The sequence below is a fragment of the Marmota flaviventris genome, chromosome 12 (assembly GCF_047511675.1).
Source record: "Marmota flaviventris isolate mMarFla1 chromosome 12, mMarFla1.hap1, whole genome shotgun sequence".
NCBI lineage: Eukaryota > Metazoa > Chordata > Mammalia > Rodentia > Sciuridae > Marmota > Marmota flaviventris.
Genome location: NC_092509.1, coordinates 83,551,249 through 83,574,255, shown reverse-complemented (window position 1 = coordinate 83,574,255; position 23,007 = coordinate 83,551,249). Strand labels below are relative to the sequence as shown.

General features: G+C 33.4%; 1 protein-coding gene across 1 annotated transcript in view; it reads right to left on the bottom strand.

Annotated features, from left to right (window-relative positions):
- Window positions 1–4,693: 4,693 nt before the first annotated feature.
- Aspm (assembly factor for spindle microtubules) overlaps window positions 4,694–23,007 on the bottom strand; it is a 49,512-nt gene continuing 31,198 nt past the window's right edge. Inside the window, exons 18-29 of the mRNA XM_071600200.1 lie at window positions 18,717–22,256; window positions 17,954–18,352; window positions 15,956–16,122; window positions 14,706–14,802; window positions 13,418–13,627; window positions 12,146–12,295; window positions 11,004–11,195; window positions 10,630–10,822; window positions 9,897–10,051; window positions 8,180–8,356; window positions 7,032–7,201; window positions 4,694–4,894 (exon numbers count right to left, since the gene is read on the bottom strand). Of these exons, the coding sequence (XP_071456301.1) occupies window positions 4,789–4,894; window positions 7,032–7,201; window positions 8,180–8,356; window positions 9,897–10,051; window positions 10,630–10,822; window positions 11,004–11,195; window positions 12,146–12,295; window positions 13,418–13,627; window positions 14,706–14,802; window positions 15,956–16,122; window positions 17,954–18,352; window positions 18,717–22,256 (5,556 nt within the window). The 3' untranslated portion in view covers window positions 4,694–4,788. The remainder of the gene's footprint in view (window positions 4,895–7,031; window positions 7,202–8,179; window positions 8,357–9,896; window positions 10,052–10,629; window positions 10,823–11,003; window positions 11,196–12,145; window positions 12,296–13,417; window positions 13,628–14,705; window positions 14,803–15,955; window positions 16,123–17,953; window positions 18,353–18,716; window positions 22,257–23,007) is intronic.

Below are 23,007 nucleotides of genomic sequence, written 5' to 3'. Positions count from 1 at the left end.
AGTCTAAATGCTCCAATTAAATGGACAATTGTTAGAGTAGATTAAACAATAAAGTCCAAATCATATATCTTCTGCAAGACACCTCTTAAACACAGATAGGTTAAAAGTAAAATGTAGATGGGTATACTATATTATAGTAGATTGGGTGGGGACCTCCAAAAGAGATTTCAATGTTCAAATCCTAGAACCTTTGAATGTCATCTTATTTGGAGAAAGGGTCTTTGTAGATATAAGTAAGTTGAGAATCTTGAGATGAAAATACCTTGGATTACCATTGTGTACCCAAAACTCAATGACATATGTTTGAAAAGTACGGCAGAAGGAGATTAAATAAAGAAAAGAGAAAGAGGCAATATGACTATAGACAGAAACTGTAGTGATGTAGCCAGAAGCCCAGAAATATACCAGGAGTCAACAAAGTTTGAAGAGGCAAGGGACAGTCGCTCCTGGATCCTGAGGGCTGCAGCCCTGCCAACATCTTCATTTCAGACCAATGATCTCCCAAACAGAATAAGTTTCTGCTGTTTTAGGCCAATAAATTTGTGATCATTTGTAATAGTAGCCCTCAGAAATTAATATACATGCTTATGCAAACCAGAATTAGAATACCCAAAATGTGAATGCATGTCATACCAATAAACTGCACACACTTAAAAATGGTTAAAATGTTACATGTGTTTTACCACAATTAAAACATTTTAAACATAGGAACGGGGGTGGGGGTGGCCAGAGACAGAGAGAAAAAGGGAGCAGGAACTGGAGTTGCTATATAAATATCACGCAAAATTTTACAACGAAAAAAGTTACTAAGAAACTAGATCATTCCATAATTAGATTAGTAGACGTATTAAGACAACATAACAACCTTGAAGATTACAGAATAAGAGAGCTCCAAAATACATTCAGTTAATTGGTTTTTGATTCAAGGGGACATAGACAAATCTGCAATTACTACAACCCTCTATCAATAACTGGTAAAAGAAGACAGGTAGTAAGTAGACAGAAGTCTTGAAGAGCACTATCACCTAATTTGCCTGAATTGGGTTTGTCAAACACTCTACACAACAGCAGGATATTTTTTTTTCATATGTATGTGGAACAATAGCCATGTGGTCCAAAGAACATTTTGCAAACCAAAGAAGCCAGATCATAAAATATATATATATATATTTCAATGGAGAAATAATAGTCTTTTTAAATGAATTAACTTGAAATGGATCAATGAACTAAACAGTACAAATGTAATAGAAAATCTTTATGTCTTTGGGTTAAGCAGAGATTTTATATCACCGAAAGCATAAATCAGTAAATGAAAAGACAAATTGGATTTCATAAAAATTAAAAACTTCTGTACTTCTCATATCCTATAAAGGACTTGTGTTCAAAAAGATTTAAAGATCTCTCACAACTTAGAACAGTCAATTTTTTCAATGTGCAAGACTTGATAGACACTTTCACCAAAGACATGTAAATGAAACCCCCCCCCAAAATACTCAATATCATTATTGTTAGGGAAATGGAAATTAAAACCACAATGAAATAGCACTAGTCATTTCGAGTGTTTAAAACTATGCGTGACCATAGCAAAAGTGCTCTTCAGGATGCTGTTGATGTAAATAAATATGCAAAAAACATATTGCATTATTTAAAGGAGTCTTACCGAAAATTGAAATGGACATAAAAGAGATGGATAAAATGGGAAGCTGGCCAAGTTAATTAAATGAAGTGTTCACACCTGAGTATGAGATAGAATGAGGAGACTCCACTGGAAGGGCATGTAGGACTGGTAAGTGAAAATGAGGAATGCAACGCAATTACAGGGTGGTGATGCAACTACACTGCTTTTTTTTTTTTTTTTTAAGTATACTCTATTTATTTTTATGTGGTGCTGAGGATTGAACCCAGTGTCTCACATGTGCTAGGCAAGTGCTCTACAACTGAGCTACAACCCCAGCCCCAACTACACTGCTTTTTATATTTTTTCACCTTACAACAATTTATTTTTAATTTGTTCTAATTAGTTACACATGACAGTAGAATGCATTTTGACACAGCATTCATAAATGGCATATAACTCCTTTCTTTTGGTTGTATATGATGTAATTATACAGATTATATAATCATATATGGACATAGGGTAATAATGTCTGACTCATTCTACTATCCTTCCTATCCCCTCCTCTCACTGCCTTCTGCCCAAGCCAAAGTTACTCCATTCTTCCCTACCACACCCGCCACATTATGGATCAGTATCCACTTATCAGAGAAAACATTCGGCCTTTGCTTTTTTGGGTTTGGCTTACTTCGCTTAGCATGATATTCTCCAGCTCCATCCATTTACCTGAAAATGCCATAATTTCATTCTTCTTTAAGGCTGAGTAATGTTCCATTGTGTATATACACCATATTTTCTTTATCCACTCATCTTTTGATATATAAAGAACTCAAAGAAACAAACAACCCAATCAATAAATGGGCAAAGGAACAGAACAGGCACTTCACAGAAGAAATACAATCGATCAACAAATATATGAAAAAATGTTCAGCATCTCTAGCAATTGGAGAAATGCAAATCAAAACTACTCTAAGATTTCATCTCATTCTAGTCAAATGGCAATAATAAGTGTGTTATTAAAGATGTGGGGGAAAAGGTACACTCATACATTGCTGGTGGGACTGAAAATTGGTGTAACCACTTTGGAAAGTAGCGTGGAGATTCCTCAGAAAACTTGGAATGGAACTACCATTTGACCCAGCTGTCGCACTCCTTCGTTTATACCCAAAGAACTGAAAATCAACATAATTCAGTGATATAGCCCCATCAATGTTTATAGCAGTTCAATTCACAATACCTAAAGTATGGAACCAACAATTTTTTTTTTTTAAATCTCACCCTATCTAGCTGTTCTAAGATGGGAATTGTACTTCTGTGTAATGCACAAGACACAATATCCTTATCATTAAATTTGACAGTGTATAAACCATAAAGGAAATTGCAGAGTAGGCTGCAACTTCACCCCACGTAGTAAAACAGGGTTGTGCAGGAACAGCTCTATAATTCCTTACTTGTTAAATCTAACACCTCTCCCTGGGAATGGGCAAAGGGGAAGTCCTGGTAGGACTAACGTTACTGCTTACTGCTCCCTGGCTCAGTAATACTGTTAAATGTCCTTCAAAAGATTTTTGGTTTTGTGTAATATTCAACAAGGAAAACAAAAAAAACTATTTAAACATCAGGAAGTCATTTTCTTGCATGCATAATATTTATTGTGCAATTACTAGTTGGTTATATTTATAAGAAATTAGCACCATTAATGTTTATATGCTGGCCAATTAAATCCTAGAAGTATATATAATTTACCAAAGTAAATAGATTATATATAGTAAAGCTCTGTTGAATGAAGGAAAACAAAACAATGAGAAAGTCAATAAAAATTACAATGTTTGAAAAACACTTAGTACTGACACTTCATTGAGGGAAAAAAAGAGTGGGAAACAAAAATCTCCATCATATTTGAATATACTTTTGAACACATCAATATGTTTAGATCTATCTTAACCAAATTATAAGTTGTGTTAGCTTTGGATCACTGTGACCAAAATATCCAACAAGAACAACTTAGAAGAGGAAAGGTTTATTTGGCTCTCATGGTTTCAGAGGTCTTAGTCTAAAAACAGCCAATTCCATTGCTCTGGGCCCAAGGTGAGGACAAAGATCATGGCAGAATGGTGTGGTAGAGAAGCACTGCTCCATTCATGGCATCCAGAAAGCAGAGAGAGAGAAGGGGTTTCAGGGAAGATGAACCCTTCCAGGGCATATCCCCAGTGACTCACTTCCTTCAGGCCTGCCTCAACTGCCTACAGTTACCACCTAGTGAGTCCATTCAAACTAGGATGCACTGATTAGCTCTCATAGTCTAATCATTTCACCTCTGAACATTACAGCATCAACACAAGAGCTTTTGGAGGACACCTGAGATGCAAACTATAACATAGGCAGACAATTTTAGGCTAGTTAGGATTTACTTACTATTTCAAACAGCTAAAATTTTTATAGTGTCCATGCATGGAAAACTTTGGGGTCCTATCAGACTTCTGGGCCCTGGAGCCACATAGATACAGATGTCAATAACCTAAAGTTTACAAAACAAGTAACTTTCAAACTTAATAACTTTCCAATTTGTAGTATGTAAATGAACAACAAGTTTCTTTTAAAGCAATACTATTCTCTTCCCACTAAAAATCAGTTCAAAGTTAAGGGGTTTTAGTATATATACTGACTGGTTATATTCTTATAATTTCCCTAGAGAAGCTCATTTACCTCTCTGGATGCTTTAGCCAGTGAAGGATACAAATTAGTACATTATCCATACACACACATGTGTGGGAATATTTTATGCTCTTCTCATTTTCTAAGTGAATAGACAGAATCTTTGACTTTCAACATGTGTTTTTGCAAAATGCTTTTGCTTATCAATAAAACAGGTAATAATTGATTCCTTTCCTTTTAGGAATATGACTACATTCAAACTAATATAACACTTTAATAAACATGAGTAACAGTATTATAATCATCTTATGACATATTTATTTGTTATATGCATACAGCTATATTAAATAAAAAACAATGAAGAATTTAATAAACAGCTTAGTTATTTGTAATATACATATTTATTTTTAATACAAAGTCAGATTTTAGAAGTTGTACATAGAAAGCAAAAAGCAATTTACATATTCATGATTAGCTTTAATATTTCTTTATACTGTACACACTGAAAATGTTTATATTTACTGATAAGGAATGCCAAGTGTATCCATCACCATTTGAATAGCTTGCAGAGAATTGGTGATCTCTTCTATACTATCTCTTCTTAAAACCCAATCCGGTTTAAGTCTGTTTTAAAAAATAAAAATAAAAATATGGCATTAAAACAGTACATTTCTTAAAAGTTAATTTCTTAAAAGAGTTAATTTTTATCTTTATGTGTTAACTAATGTGTTAACTAATTCATGACACATCATTTCTCTTACAACCTTTTCAAAGAGGTGGAAGAACTTCATATTATTGCCAATTATCAGTTCTAGAATATTTCCTTATGATACTGGCTTCTTTGAAGCTTATACTACTTATTTTGCTACCATCTTTTGCTCATTGACCATCTCCTAATTACGAACCTGCTCTTGGACTTCCCCCAACTCCTGCTACCATTCTCATTAATATCAACATCCATATGGCTAAAAAACCAACAGCATTCTCAGTTTTTGCAACCCTTTCCTTCCATTCTTTCTTAACCAATCCTTTCTCACATAGTTTACATTCTAGACTTTATCACCACTTCTGATTTATCCATGTTATCTGCTTTAATACAGTCACTGAACCAATTCCTCCACCCTGCTGAGATCTCTAGTTCACTTGACCTCAACACATACCTATTGTTCATTAGAATGTTATTCTCACTTTCCTCCCTAACTAGTTTAGTTATCTCAATATTATTCCATTCTGTTTCTTTCTCCTATCAAACTTGTCTAGAAAATTCTATTTGGGTTCCAAATTAAATAGAAATATCTTCTTTCTCCATTCCTATACAGATATTGCTAAAGAAACTATACATTTTTATTTTATGTCAAATGGGCATTTGAATTGCCTAGTATGCTTCTGCTCTCCCAGATGACTATTTTATTTCTTTCCTCTTTTCAAATATCCCTTCCATACCCTCTAAGCTACTTCTGAGTTGTTGAGTTTAAAATATCACACCACATTGAGAAAACGGTATCAATCAGGGGAGAGCTCATGTATCTTCTCACACAAATCCCTACTATATGCACTTCCATCTTCTTATTCTTTCTTGTTAAAAATCTAAATGCCTCACCATTGGTTAGTGGTCAAAATGCGGTATGTGTCCATACGATGGAAAGGAGTGATAGAAAGGAGTGAAATTTCAATCCATGATCACATTCATTCATCTTTTGGCCTTAAGTGCTATCTACATCCTCAAACCAACAGTACTCCAATTTTTATCTAAAAATTTGTTCTTCTGTTCAACCATAGGCATGATTTTCCAATGGCTTATTTATATTTTCCTCTTATTTATGCTGTAGGTTTCTCAAGCTTATTCAAAACAAAAGCCATGCCATGATGCAACACTCCTGCCCACTCTGTGCTATCCTCTCCTCAACTCACCCTCCAGGACTTAAAAATCACATGATGCTTTCTCGGCCATTCTCTTTATCTTAGTAGTTGTCACTATCTTTATTATTTTACTCATTAATCTGTTTGCTCATTGTCATTCTTCCTGAACCACATAGCTTTACGCTGCACAACCAAATTTAAGCACTTTGTAGTTCAAGATGCAGCTCTATATGATTTCTACTCCCTGATCATGGGGAGTAACCACATAAACAAACACACCTTAAAAAAAAAAAAAAAAGTAACATAAACTAGGTAAACCACAATTATCTTTATGGGTCTATAACAGGCTAAATGGTGACCCTGAAAGATATATCTATGTCTAGTCACAGAATCTGTGATGTTACATTATTTAGAAAAAAAGAAAACAGGTTTTTGTTTTTTTTTTCTTTTTTTGCAGATATACTTAAGTAAAAGATCTTGATATAAAATCATCCTGGATTGGGCTGGGGTTGTGGCTCAGCGGTAGAGCGCTCGCTTAGCACGTACGAGGCCCTGGGTTCGATCCTCAGCACCACATAAAAATAGAGATTAACATGGAAAATAAAACTGATATAACAAGGTTCTTAGCATTAGGTCTGAACTATTTAACATAAGGAATTTGTTGAATAGCTACTAAATACCCAAAGCTACATCAGTATTATTTCATTATTTAGTGAAATCGATTCCTTTAGATTTACTGAATAGTCTATTCTTTTTCTTTTTTTTTTGGAATAATCTATTCTTATTCATATGTTGTTTCTCTATGGTTAAGAACAATATCTTGCTTATGATAGTGTTAACAAATATTTATTTAAATGAATGAATGGTGACATGAAATTACAGAATACAATTAACTGCTTACCTTGAAACTATTCTGGTCCTTATTGGTGTTTCTGGAATAAAGGGAATGCCTATGGAAGAATTCTTCTTTTGATTATTAAGTATTCTTTCAGCATTTATTTTATGTTTACGAGCTGTAAGTTTGTAGATGCTATAAATGCGGTCAACAACTTTGGGACTACTTCGTACATCCTAAAAAAGAAAGTGTACATTTACTAAAACCTAATAAGAATTCAATCTCTCCTAGAATAACAAAATCAATCATTTGAATACTATGCAGTAGGCTTTTGAGCTTTTAACAATCAAGAGCATGGCTCTCTAAGTATAGTAGGCAAATTATTTTAAATTGTGAAATAATATATAAGACAATTATAAAGAGGAGAAATATTCAAAAATTGTACATTTAACTTGATACTGAATGCAAAAAGGAACTATACTCAATATAACCTGTCATATCTAGTTACTAAGTCCTATGAATTTTACCTCTTCCAACTTTCTAGAATCATCCACTTACCTCTCATTGACACAACCCTATGTGAAGCACAATCTCTTGTCTAGCCACTACATATCTACATTTGCCTCCTTTAATGGTCTCCCCCATATCTATACATGCTCTCCCAAATTTATTCTTCAGTCAGTAGCCAGGGTGATGCTAAAACTTAAATAGGAAAATATTATTCTCTTGCTTAAAATGCTTCAGTGGTTTCCACAGTTATCAGGATAAAGGCAGGGCTCTGGTTACTCTTATGTTAATTGTGATACCTGGAGAGAATAACTCAGATGTCTCGGCACAGAAAAGCTTGAGACATATTTATGGTTATGATAGGTGGATAGAGAATTATACGTATCTTATTTCCTACCCTGCTAAGGTAATTTGTTATACTCTCTAGTAAGTAGGAAATTCTTATTTATATGACTGAAATAAATTCTATTTTCAGAATTCAGTTTCTTTAATATCAAAATGAAACAATGAATATACAAACACACACACACACACACTGATACTAGGCAAAAACAAAACAAAACAACAACAACAACAAAAAAACACCCAAGTTTGATCACATGCAAAATCCTATTTTAGTGTAATGGTTACTAAAGGAAAAACATAAAATCTATACATAAAAGAACATAGAAAATAAGCTCAAAGAAAAGTAACTGATCAATACTTACAGAGGCTCTGTTTGTTGTCTTCAACAAAACAGCCAACAAACAACAAGTTTTTGTGAAAATGCTTCCACCCTTGTCTGCAACTTTGTCACCAGGCTTTTCTCGGTACATCTGCAAAAGCTCCAACAATGTGTGTATACAGTTTTCTACATCATAAACTGCTGAAGTAGTTTTCTCATACTTGAAGAGAACAGAATGAAATTAAAAGTTTTAATAAGCATACACCTTTAAAACTGCCCAACCGTAAAGACAGCTTAGAGCCAAATCTTTGAAGTATCTGCCACAGGTACAAAGGACTTCATGAGATAATTTTTTGTTACTCCTATCATATTTGAATCTTATATGCATATTAATCTTTTACTTTCCTAACCACTTCAAAAGTTCCACATAAAACAAATTAAAGCTAAAATCTCTAAAAAAGAATATCTTGAAGTAAATAAAAGCAAGCTTCTAAAGAGAAGACCATTTTAGCAAGACTCTCTCATGAAAGAGAACTTATCTGTTACAGTTAGTCATAGGGTAAGATAATGAGTAAGGCAAGATCTAACTACACTATTTTACATCCTTCTTGAGAGGAAGATGTACTTTAGAATAAAACAAATTTGATACTAATAAATCTAGGATTAGTTTTTCATGCTTTATTTAATGATACTATTACATTCATACTGAAATTTGCATGGTTTCAAAAAATAATCATTTTAACATAAAAATAAGAAACCATTAATAGCTAACACTTGCATGGTATGTTTATGTATCAAGAACTTTTAAGTATATTAACTCATTTAATCTTCACAGTAACATTTTGAGATGAGTATTATTTTTTTCTATACCCATTTTACTGTTGAAGAAAGTAAAGCAAAGAGAGGCCAAATAATCTATAACAGCTTGCAGAACTGGGATTCAAATTCAGTAGTTTGGGTCTATGTTCTTAACCACTATTCCTCAATATATTGGGTACACTACAGTCGTGGTTTCGAGGGTGGGCAAGGAAGGTAAATGTCTCATCTTAATACCACTGCTTGTATGCAACTTCTGTAAGCATTATCATTCCTTTTCTATAAAATGAGAAATATATGAGTTACTTTACAGGATTATTATAAGGATTAAATTAAATAATGTACAAAAATACTGGCAAGTTCTCAATAATACTATTATTCATATTATAAAAGTAATAGAAATAAAACAACAAAATAGCATTCATATCTATAGTTATATTCATAAATGAAATATTTTTCCCCATCAAGACTCTTCATATACATGAATTTTAATTTAGAGGCCTAATTTCAAACTTTGTTTTTTTTTTCCTTTTTTGGTGCCATGGATTGAGACCAAGGGTAGTGCTTAACCACTGAGCCAAATCCCCAGCTTTTTTTTTTTTAATATATATTTTGAGACAGTGTCTCACTAGGTTGCTTATAGTCTAAGCTGCTGAGGCTGGCTTAGAACCTGCAATCCTTCTGACTCCTTCCTGAGCTATTGGGATTAGGCATGCAGCACCATTCCCAGCCTAATTTCTAATTTAGAGCATTTCTACTCTACTTCGTAGAGACTCGTCCAGTCCACACTGGATGTGTGTATATGTGGACGTATGTATTTAATCCTGCAGAGTAATACCTTTATTTTACAATTTATATAAATTCTATCAATTCTATCTATCTATTAATCTGCAGAGTTACATTTCTTGAATAATGAATATTTCATTATTAAAATGGAAAACTACCTTAGCTACATTAAGCAAAACTTGTACAGCATATCTGATGACCTCCATACAAGGAACACTACGATTACAACTTCGGATTAAAACAAATATTTTAGAAATTGCTCCACTCTGAGCCATGTTCTCACAACAACGTGGAGATAATCTGGTAACAACCTCTGAAAGAGAAAAAGACACATGTTAATTTCCAGTAACAACAATGCATTCCAATTTTATATATAACTATAATGTACTAAGTAGAAAAATAAATAAACAGAAAGAAGACCAATTGAATACAGAAAGAGGACAGGGGAGGGACTGGGAGAAGAAGAAGTACAAAGGATTGAAATGGAGCAAACTGGCCGGGTGTGGTGGCACATGCCCGTAATCTCAGAGGCTTTAGAGGTGGAAGCAGGATGATTCCCAAGTTCAAAGCCAGCCTCAGTAACTTAGCCAAGCCCTATGCAACTTAGCAAGATCCTGTCTCTAAGTGAAAAAATAAAAATAAAAAACAGACTGGGGATGTGGCTCAGTGGTTGCACACCCCTGGGTTCAATCCCTGGTACCCCTCTGCACCCCCCCAAAAGAAATGGAGCATACAAAGTTATATGCATTTATGTAAAAATGAACCCCACTACAATGCTCCAAGAAAAAATGAAGTCTTAGTTAATACCGTGTAATCACAATGTTCTTTAAATATTCAAAGATAAAAAATGCATTCCTAATCTTATGCAAGATATTGTTATAACAAACTAACCGAGGTGTTTTAGGGCCTCAAGAATGGCAGAAAGGTGCTTATACGTTAAAAGATAATGAAGTGCAAGTGTGGTTCTTTTGTAGAGTTTATCTTCTTCTCTAATCTCCCTATTAACCATCTGAAGACTTAACCGTATAGCTTTAATTTTTGTACAATCATGTTTCTTCCTCCAAGAGTAGCCTCTCCATAATGCCTTAAAGAGATAAAAGAATAATTTTAAGATTACAGCCCGTATTGTTTTGAATTTATATATACATTTATTTCTACAAAATAAATATTTTCAGTAAATTTATATGATATGAACAGATACATTTCAACTAAAACCTCAATTTTGTTTTTATTCCTGTATCAAAAACCATAGAGTTTTCACTTACCTGAAGTTTAGTGATTCTACTATTAAATTTTTCCTGTCTTTTGCGAAGGAGAAAGTGACGTACTGCTTTCTGTATTACTGATGCAGCCCTATTTTTCTGGTTCATACATTCTTGAACTTCATGCTCAATTTTTATGATGCTATAATATTTCTCAATAAATCTCTTTCGTTCTAATTTTGCTCGAAACCATCTCTGTTTAAAATATGAAGATTTTTTCACTTTTAATACAAACATTTTTAAAAGTAGACAAAAACATACATACATTTATATACATATTTTATATATGTTAGCATTCTTCATAGCCATGTGAAGTTTACATGCTCCTTGAATTCTAAAAGCAGAAAATATGAAGATGCTATGAAGTGAAGGGGGAAGCCAAACTGGCTGTCAATGCTAAACTCTAAAGGAGAAAGAAATAGAAGGTCAAACCTCCAGTATCATTTCCCCCTTCTACTTCGTAGAGACTCGTCCAGTCCACACTGGATGTGTGTATATGTGGACGTATGTATTTAATCCTGCAAAGTAATACCTTTATTTTACAATTTATATAAATTCTATCAAACTATATAACATTCTGAAAATTATTTTTTCACTAAATATTTTATTGGTACATGCATGTTAATTACACAAATTAGAACTTTATCCAGAATATAGAATTCCTATAAATCATAATAAAAAAGAACATCAAGTAGAAAAAGGGACAAAGTGCATAAAAAGAAAGATTAGAAAGAGCACATGATACACAGATAAGAACTTGAATAATAAATGTAAAAATTTCAGAATTGCTGGCAATCAAGTAAATGAAAAACAAAATGAGATACCATTTCCAATTCACTGGAATGGCAAAAATCAGGGTGTCTTCTGATGCCACTGTTGTGAAGGATTTAGAGGAACAGGTACCCTCCAACTTTACTAGTGGGAGTATAATAAATGAGTAAAATTACATCAGAGAGTAATTCACAGCTTTATTGCTGTTCCTTAAAGAAGATTTCCAAACTTCCAGTCATTCTAATAGCTATATGCTGAAAGTGTTACATATTATATGATCTTACCATAAGGAATCTGAGAATTGTTCAATATATGTCAAAAATTTCTAAGAGGAAAGTTACATCTCATAGTTTTTCTGTAAAAGACAAGCTGACCTGAATACAAATGGCTGAATTAACCCGTTTGTTAGCATTCTTCATAGACATGTGAACTTTATATGCTCTTTGAATTCTAAGAGCAGACAGGTGATAATATGCAGCTGCTGTGAAGTGAAGAAGCCGAGCTTTGGCTCTCTGTTCTAAAATCTAAAGGAGAAAAAGAATATTAATAATCAAGTGTCTGACTTTTTTGATACACCAATATTTTAACTGAAGAAATTTTTTGAAGTACTATAACAAATGAGTTGATTGCTCAGTTGTATAGTGTGTAGAATATTAAAATATTTTATTTTTTTATTGGTTCTTTTTAGTTATATATAATATTAGCATTCATTTTGACATAATTTAAAAACAGAATATAATTTGCTATAATTCAGATCCCAGTACATCTTTCCTTCCCCCACTTCCTGCCCTGTTCCCTTCCCTCTATTAAAGTGTCTGATTCTTAAGATAGTTTTTTCTCTTATGTAACTATCATGATCCAATGTGATTATAATCCTGTATTTCAAAATATTTAGAATAATTTAACTCATGATTCAGAGTATGTAAGCAAAATTATAGCATTTAATGTAACTAAACTACCCAATAACAGCAATTTAAGACCTTCAATGTATGAATAATGAAAGATATCAATGCTAAAAACCACAAAAGGCTACTGTATTCCAGCAGAATAGTTAGAGATGGTGATGTTAAATCTGATAAAATTATATGAATTAATTGTTCCAGTATTAGTGTAGCACAAGTCCAGTGTAAGATTCTTATAGTATGGCTTTCAACAGTGATCTTGGGGCTTTAGATTTCTAATATATATGAGTTCAAATCAGGCTGTTATGTCTATGCCAGTGCTTTATATATTGGAAGCCAAATGTCATGAGCTCCCTTAACAGAATTCTCTTTTGCTGAAGATGTGGGTGACATCACAGGAATGGTAGTTACAATTCCTTAAGGGCAGCAAAAGGCTACCTGAGTAAAAATTAACATCTTTAACCTATGAAACCTTTCCCTCATACTTCTTTCAGTTTTTTTATTGAGTCATTATACAAGAGAAATTTTATTTTGCATCTCTGGCAATGGGAAGCAGCAGGGTCACAGAACAAAAATCTGTGACACCCAATGCCCTTCTATGTAGCTCTGCAGCAGCTGAATGAACTCAAACTAATAATTATATTAGCTCTGAAAATATTCTCCAAAGACCAAAATGTCTTACCACCACTTAACATCAAATACTTTCATTTCACGTGATTGAAACATTCTACTTAAAAAACTTACTTTTCTCCTTTCTAACCAGCCACGCACTAGTGCTTGTAGAATAACTGTAGACTTTTTTAATTCAAGATATTTTATTCTTTCACATTTCCCAGCCTCCCAGGCTCGTATATGTCTTTGTATGATCAAAACAGCAGATTTCTGCTGAAGAAAGAGCTGTCTTCTTTTATGTCCTCTAAAATGTGCTTGGATCAGACAAGCAGCACGATGTTTCTACAAGGAAAATTTTACAAGTGACATTAATAGATAGAATAATAAGATTTTCAACCTACTAGAGATTCTTGAATTTTTTCAATGTTTGAGGATGTCATATTTCATAGATATGAAAAGGTGATACAGTCTATATAGATCTATAGCCAAAATTGAAGGGACAAGCCAAGATCAATAGATATTTGGTGTTCTCTCCCTCGTACCCTCCTGATTCTTTTCATTGTGAGGAGGAAAAGGAACAAAGTTATTATAGGAAAAATACATTTACTAAAAGAGCTAACTACAATATAAAGAGCAAAGTGGTCATTATAACCAGCCATGAGGGAACTTCTGTGGTTTCAAGAACCACAAAGCATACCACCAGCATACTTTATGTTGCTCAATTACGTAACATTCTGACAATCTAATTTTCATACACACAAAGGATGTGAATTTAAATAATTTTAATTCATTTAAGCTAGGTTTGTTTTATAAACCTCCAGCTATTTGGGCAAGTAAATTTACCTCTCTAAACATTTTCCTCACCTTTAAGTTGAGTAGGATAACAGTAACTATCTTATAAGGTTGTATGAAGATCAAATTTGTTCATATACAAGAGCTTATCCAATGCTTGGCATACTTTAAGTATGACTAGTAAGAGTAATAACAATCATAGTTATATTATTAACCATAGTGAATATTACATGAACACTAAAATTTAAGTCAAATTTTAATTTCTGAATTTTTAACTAAAGCCCAAAGCTATTTTAAAATGCAGATGTTAAACAATTTAAATATATAATCAATAGTGGCTTAAAGAGCATGTTACTAAGTATTTGACTTATACTAGACAAAATATGCTACATTTATTATGATTTCTCCAGATTGGTTATTTTCACTGAAAGCACTTCAAACTTGAGTTTGAAAATAACTTAAAACATACGATATATGCATGCACTATATATATATATATATAAAATACTAGTGTCTTTCCAAGTAAAAATAACTTTTACTTGAGTATAATTGATATAAAATAAATGAATAATTAGGTCTAAAAAAATTCTTTTTGTCTTATAAATGAGTTATTTTTATTTACACCTACTTTTGCCATTAAAAAGTGTTCATGAGCCATTCTTACAGAAAGTATAGCTCTCCATTTTCTCTGAATGATAATTGTTGATGCTCTCATCTTCAAAAACCTAAAAAATAGTTATTATTGAAAAGCAATTTCAAATTTAATATATTCAACAAATATTTATTGTTCTCTTACTTCCAATACTGAGGAGAAAAAAATACAACAAAGGCAAAACAAAAGGAAGCAGGAATTCATACTTAAGTTGTAGCAATCACAATTTTATGCATACACTTAAGACACAATAAAAAGGAAGTTTTGCAATTGGCAATATCCCAGTGAGCAGGAAACAAGAAGTTCCATAATTCTGGTGTGACAAATAATTTTGAAGAAGATCAAAAGAAAGTATGACCATTTGGGTCCAGACAAAAACCTCCATAAAGTGAGTCATGACAAATAATAGTAAAGAATAAAGTCTGAGTGAGTCTCTGAGCAGACAGGAGGTGGTCAAAAAGAGAGGTTGGAAGGTTACAAGTAGCATCAGATAAGAAAAGGACACTTATTTGAGAAGAAAGATGAGCTCTTTAATTTCTTCTCAGTATTATAGAAAAGGTAAAAAGATGAGTTTGTTTGATTGTCAGATTTCTTAGAAAATAAGACCGAATATCATTGAGAAAATTCACCATTTTGGTACAAGAAAATAAGATACCAGTCCTTAATATTGATAGTGGCAACTGTGTCTATATATTAAGTCCTCTAACTCTGGTCTGCTCTCCTAAACTGGACAGCAATCACAAATTCTGGGATGTGAAGAAAAATTCTTATAGTGTGAAAAAAAAAAAGACCATTTAATAGCAGCCTCTAAAAATGTACATAAAACATACATTAAATGACTCGGGTAAGTGAGGAAATAGAATTTGCATAGAAAGTTGGTAATTAGGGTCTTCATCATTAAGGACAAAGAGTATGAAGAGTAATACAAAGTAAAGAAAGAAAGAAAAAGAAAAAGAAATATGAAAACAAATTTAGCCAATAGCTATATCAACAACAACAAAAAGGACAAAAGCTTTAAGTGTATGTAAATATTTCTTACTAAATTATATCATCAAGGCTATGCTCTACATTTAAAAAGCAAGATATCCCAAGAGATATATTATGGTTCATTAATGGAGAAAATACCAACAAAACTAACCATATAAATTGAGCATAGCAAATACTTATGAGGACTTGCCAACCACAGATATACCGTTATGCTCTTCCACAGGGCTACAATACATTACCATGTTCTCTCCCGTTTGGCATAGAAGCAACCTTGAATAATTTCAACAGCTTTTAATACAGCTAAATATTCATTGCGTGCTCTCCAACACCTATACCAGGCTTGAATCTTGCAGGCAGCTCTCACTTTACATAAATATTTCTTAGCTTTATATCTTCTCCATATAGCCTATCAAATGCAAAAAATATAACAGGTATGCAATGATCGTCATTTTTTGTAAATTGGAAGAATTAGTATTAAGACAGTCAATCTGAGGTTAATGCAGATAAACAAAAATCAATTGTAGAAATAAAGTCACATACTAACTCCCATTAGAGTCTGGCATATAGTGAGTCCTCTGAGGACAGTGGTGCCGATATAATGAATGCCTGCCATGTACTTTATCACACATACCCTGTTGCTGGCTGTCAGAAAAGCCTAACGTAATCCTAGCCAATATTTTAAATTGTAAGATGTGCATTACATGTGGAAATCTAGATATATGTGCATCAATGCATTTGGAAGAACAGAAAGAAAATGAACACACTGACCTACTCTCCACTTCCTGGGGAGTAATCCTTACCACTCCACATACATTCTGGTTTTTGTGTGTAATCTGTAAAGGAATCCTGCTCTTACCTTTGTTCCTGGTGTCACTTAATGGTATCTTCTGCTGAGTTACCTAAGCCATAAACATGTCTTGGATCCTTGTTCATGCTCAACATGATGTCAATTCTCTTCCTAACCAAATTAATTCTCCAAACTTCATTTTCACTAACCTATATTAAACTGTTGACTTTCACCTGATCAATGGCCTCCCAAATAGTCTCCCTATTCTAGTTTTGTTCCCTTTACAGTTCACCTTTCACATTCCTGTCAGAGTAACTTTGTAAAAATAAAAACAATTCTAGCCTTCTCCTGCTTAAATGCCTTTATAAATTTTTTTCTGCATCTTACAAAGATATTCACAATTTTGCTCCTGGCCAGTCTTGTCCTATCTTACTTTGTACTCCTCTCTGAAGTTTTTCAATTTTTTGTGTTATCTCCTATAGCTGAAATAGTCTCTCCATACATTTTACTTGGCTCTTTCCAAATTCATCCTTTAGCCAAATATTTGAATATATATGTCACTCACTCTAGAAAGCTTTCTCTTACCACAAGATTAGCTTAGATTCCTTTTGTTCCCACTAACATACACTTCTTACTTAATATTATCATTTCCCTTGCTCAATTAAGTTGTTTGAGGAGAGCAACTAAGTATATCTTACGGTCTATTCCTAAAACCCAGTACAATATTTAGCACCTTATTAGTTGTGGATTTTGAGAGAGAATATTATTTCTAAGCTTAACAGCAACTATCAAGATAACAACATATCACACTTAGGTTCAAAGCCCAATTTATTGCACATAGAACAAAAATAGCTGAAGTGCTCAGATTCAATTCCTGGATCTGCCTCCTTCCAATACAACACTGAAATTTTTTGGTTAATTTTTTCTCAGTTCTCTAATATTTTAAGAGATAAAACTCTATTTTCCTCGCACATTGGAGAATTTATTAAACAAAATAACAAAATGCTTTAGAAGCCAAAAGTGCTAAACTGAATAAAGTACATCTATATAATAAGCAGCTCTAGCTAATATATTATTAGAGGAATATAATTATCCTGTTTCATCCAATTATGCTAAATAACAGTTCACTTTAATTTAAAATTTACTCTTAAAAACTGTCAAATATGAAGATCCCATCTTTTCAAAATTCTTCCAGGAGTGCTATAATTAACACCTATGAAATGCATGAAGTGCAAGGTGACCAGGGTCAAAACAACTCCAGTTCTGTGCTGTCTTGCCTGAATCATCATTGGTGTCTTTTCTCACTCTCAAAATAATGTTCTACTTTGGAAGATGATAAAATGGTCACTTAAAGTACTATTATTCTTTATGGCCTGCTTAAACTCATTTTAAAAATTCTCACAAACACAGGCCAAAATATTGAAGCTTTATACTTAAAATAAGTAAATACCTGAATTTTTATGGTGCTACTTTTAATTTTATAAAACTTCTGTTTCTGTATAAATCCTTTGATTCTAGCTTGAATTATAATAACACTCCTCCTGATTTGCAAATAGACTTGTCTTTGGTGTTTTGCAGATAGACGGGCTCTGTAGTGATTTTGTAAAATGACCGCTGCTTTTCTATACAGTAAAAACTGCTTTCTGGTTTGCCATGTCCTGATATAACGCTGTAAAGTGACAGCAGCTCTTTTCTGCTGAACAAATCTTCTCCGAAACACAGCCATCAGAAGGAAGGACTGAATTTGGAGGGCAGCACATTTCTGCATTTCCAGTTTTCTTGTGACTGTATCACAAAGATCTCTTTGAATCACTACTATAGTCCCACTTTGAGAATGATACTCTCCTTCCTGTGAAAAACAAACAGAGAAGTGTTAAACCACCTGTAAATCATAACATCCCCACTTTGAACAGCTTCATATTGGGTTTTACTTCCGTAACAGTTGAATGCAGATTGGTTAGCAAGACTGCCATCCTTTCCTCATATATATTTTAAATTTCTGTCATGCCATTAAAGGCAGCCTGAAGAGGTCAGATTTCTGAATCTGCTAAAACACTTTTTTCTTTCCTTTTTAACTCTGACATATGACCTACAAAATCTGTGTAACAAAAATCAGTTTTCTTTGTTCAATAAACAGCTTTGGCTCTGTGCATTAGGTAGAATGACCAAATTAGTGCGGCAGCCAGGTGCAAACATTGGATATTACTTCTTACCTTAAAGCCTCTGTAAGAAGACTGTACAGAAATAACTGTTTGGGTTCTTGTTGCAGTTAATGCTCTGTATCTTCTTTGAACAGAAATTACTGTTGCTCTAAAGTGGAGATAATGTCTCCTTGTGACAAAAGCTTTAAAATGCTTCTGAATAATAATGGCAGCTTCATGCTGTTTCTGAGTTTGTTTCCTTATGTTGATGTCCTGAAAACTTGCTTGAATGCTATTTGTTTCTTCTTTACACATATTGGGTTGAAGAGCTTTTTGTTTCTTTTTATTTGCTCGATATCTGTCTTGTAACACTTTTGTAGCCCACCGGAGCTTTTGGTAGAAACAATATTGCTTATACATTTTGTATGTGCTTTGTATTCTAATAGCAGCTCTGTGTTTTTCCCTTAAAAGCTGTCTTGTTTTCATTCCTTTATATGCAGCTTGAATGACCACTGCAGAATCCCATTGTCTGATAAAATTTTCTCTTTGCAATTTTGCAGCTCTGTATGTTCTATAATGTTGTTGAATTATAATTGAGGCACGTTTCTTAGTCTGAAATGAAACAAATGTTCTGTGCATTCTGAAAGTCGCCTGAATGAGAACAGCAGCCCTCTGCATTTCTTGCATTTGTCTCCTTACCACCCACCCTCTGTATGATGACTGGATCTTAATAACTGCCTTTCGTAACTGAAGGAATTGTAAGTGATGCTTCTTTCCACAAAGTTTTGCACGATATGTTCTCTGAATCCAAATAACAGTTTTCCTGAGAGAAAGGAATTTTCTTCTCATCATCACAGTTCTAAATCTCCTCTGAATAAGGGTGGCAGCTAAATGCATAACTTTTAAAAGTCTCCTAGTTTTCATGCCCCTAAAAGTAGCCTGAAGGTGTACTACAGAATGCCTCAATTGGTTATACCTCTGAAATTGTTTGTTTCTTGCCTTCACTGCTCGGTATCTTTGCTGTACTATTTTTGTTGCCTTCTTTAACTTATTAAAATACATTTGCTGCCTGTATCTTCTATAGCATGACTGAATAAGTGTTGCTGCAACCTGCATCTTTCTTAGAGTTTGTCTAACTCTTGCTCCTCTAAAACTTGCCTGAAGAGTATTAACAGCCTTTAAAGTTGCCAGGTACTTTTCACGCTGAATTTTACCTTGACAATATGCTCTGTATCTTACTTGAATTGCAACAGCTGCTCTTCTCATTGCATGGTATCTTACTCTTGACTGATACATTTTAAACATGGCTTTAATTAAAGTGGCTGCAAAGTGCATGTGTTGAATATGTCTTCTTACTCTAATACCTCTATAAACAGCTTGGATTTTAATTGCTGTCTTCTTTAAATTAAGATACTCCTTTTGTTGATGGTTTGTAATTTTGATATCTCGATACCACCTCTGAATTATAATAGCTGAAGCTCTGTAGATTGCATATTTCTTTTGGGCTCTGTAAGCTCTATATTTAGATTGTATAGTGATTGCTGCTTTGCTGAATTTCTTTATTCTTTTTCTCACTTTCATACCACGGTAAGCTGACTGTAAAACTAGTACAGCCATTTTTGTTTTCAAATACAAACGATGTTGTTCTCTCCCAATTCTGTAAGCTCTATAATACATTTGAATCAAAAGAGCAGCTTTTCTCATGAGTCTCCACCTCTTTTGTTGCACATGCATTCTATAGTATGACTGTATGATGGCCGCACATTTGTGCTTCCTTTGAATTTGTCTTCTCAGGGTTCTTCCTTTCCATGCAGACTGAAGCACCAGTACCGCATGACGGAGTTCAACATACTCCATACGTTGTTTCTTTCCTATAGTCCATGCTCTTAGATGTTGCTGGATGATTAATGCTGCTGATTTTAACAATCTGAATTGTTTCTGGGCCTTGTTCATTCTAAAAGTAGACTGAATCTTGATTGCAGCTTGATGTTCCCTTCTGATCTGCTGCCGGACTTTCCAGCCTCGATAAGCAGACTGAAGAGAAATCACAGCTGCTTTTTTCTTTAAAAAATGTGTTCTTATATCATAAGCAGATTTGTGTGCCCTGTACCATCTCTGAATTTTCATTACAGACCAAAGAACAGATTGATATTTTACTCTTTTACTGTAGCCTCTAAAAGCAGTTTGAATTTTAAGAGCCCCTAGAGATTGTTGTTTCAATAGTCGGCGAACTTTATAACCTCTGTAGACTGCCTGCAAACAAGTAGCTGCTCTTTTGACTTGCAAGAAGTTCTTCCTCTGATTGACTTGTACTTTGTATGCACGATAGTAATTCTGAATGACAACAACTGCTTTATAAGTTTTCAGGTAGTGCTGCCGCATCCTTCTCATTCTGAAATAAGACTGCAGCGAAACAGCAGCTTTTCTTTGCAATCTCATCTGCTTTCTGACCAGGTATCCTCTAACAAAAGCTTGCAATTTGATACAAGATTCACGTATCTGCACATATTCTTCTCTCTTTCGTGCAGCCATTTTTTGTGTACGGTACCATTGCTGGATTAATAGTACAGCTTCTCTTAAAAGTAAATATTGTTTACGTGCTTGTTTCATCTTGACAACTGACTGCAACTTTATTGTAGCATTTTTTAGACTCACAAATTTCTTTCTGGAAATATAAGCACGATAATATGACTGAATCTTTATAATAGATGTTAGGATATGAATAAATGTTTTCCTGGCTTGCATCCCTCTATATGCAGACTGTAGAACAATGACAGCAGAACGTGTTCTCTGATAAGTTGCTAGAACTTTCCTGGCTGAAATGTAAGCTCGGAAATGAGTCTGAATTATAATGGCTGCTTTCTTCATCCTCTTATATTTCCGTAATTGCTGATGTTTTCTTATGTGTGCCTGTAATCTGATAACAATCTTCTTAAGTTTTAAAAATCTAAATTTGTCCTGTCGCATTCTCCAATATGATTGCAAAACATAAGCAGCTCTAATTTGTTTGTATAAATTCCGAGCCTTCATTCTCCTGAAAGCTGCCTGTAGTTGAATGGCTGCAGCTCGTTTCTGTAAGTAGTTGGTGTGCTCAATCTTTCCTTTAAGATATGCTTTGTAGTACATCTGGATAGTCAGCACAGACTCTTTCTTTCTTTTATATAACTTTTGGGCTTGAAAGCACCGAAATCTTCTCTGAATAATAACAATACAAGATCTAATATAAATATATTTCTGTAATTCTCTGTGCCTTCTATACCATGATTGTATGACAATAGCAGACTTTTCTTTAGCTTTTCTCCTGGAATGCCATTCTCTAAAAGCTCTTTGCAATATTACTGCAGCTTTTATTTGTAATTGCATTTTACGTTGCTTCCATCTTCTGAACACAGATTGGATTATAAGGCATGATGATTTTAACCTTTTATATCTTTGTTGATCTTGTTTTCTTCTTAAACTAGCACGCCAATGCCTTTGAATTGTAATTGTGGCCCAAAGATATCGTTTATAAGATGTAACAGCAATTATCATTCTTATTCTAGATTGCAGGATGACTGAATAATACTTCAATTTCAGAAATCTTTTTCTAGTGGAATATCTTCTCCAATACCCCTGGGAAAGGTAATAATGGACAAAATGTAAAATAGACATAGCTTTCTATTCTTAATACTTTTAAAAATATTAAGTTTTCTAATACCATGCTTAAAAATGAACACATTAATTAAAAAGCAAATGTTTCATTGCTAACATCTTGTTTAGTCTTTACATTGATACAGCTGTAGTCAATTCAGAAATCCATTTCAATTCTAATTATATTTACACTGCATTTGTATTACAGAGTCATAAGTAGCAATTTTGTTATATTAGAAGGAAAAGAAAAATATTATAATATTTTTGGTATCTATTGGTTATATATAATTTCTGAAGACTTTATTTCCAGATCTTAAATATTTCCTTTATTTTATGGTTGCTAAACTATCTTATTATGCTTGAAAATTCTGTACATAAGGCATCCTGTACTATAACATTACAGGACTGATAATATAAACATAGTGAACTCTCTGTTTCCACGGATTTCCCATCCATGAATTCAAACAGGTGAGGGTGGAACATTTTCCAAAAGAAAAAAGAAAATAAAGATGTGACTGTATTGAACATGTACCAACTTGATTTCTTGCCATCATTCTCTAAACAATAAAGTCTAAAAACTATTTATACACTACTGGCATTGCATTAAATATTAGAAATACTATAAGAGAATTCAAAGCATACTGGAGGATGTGGATGTGCATGGTTATACACAAATACTATGCCATTTTGTAAACATATAGATTTGGATATCTGCTGGGGTCCTAGAACCAAT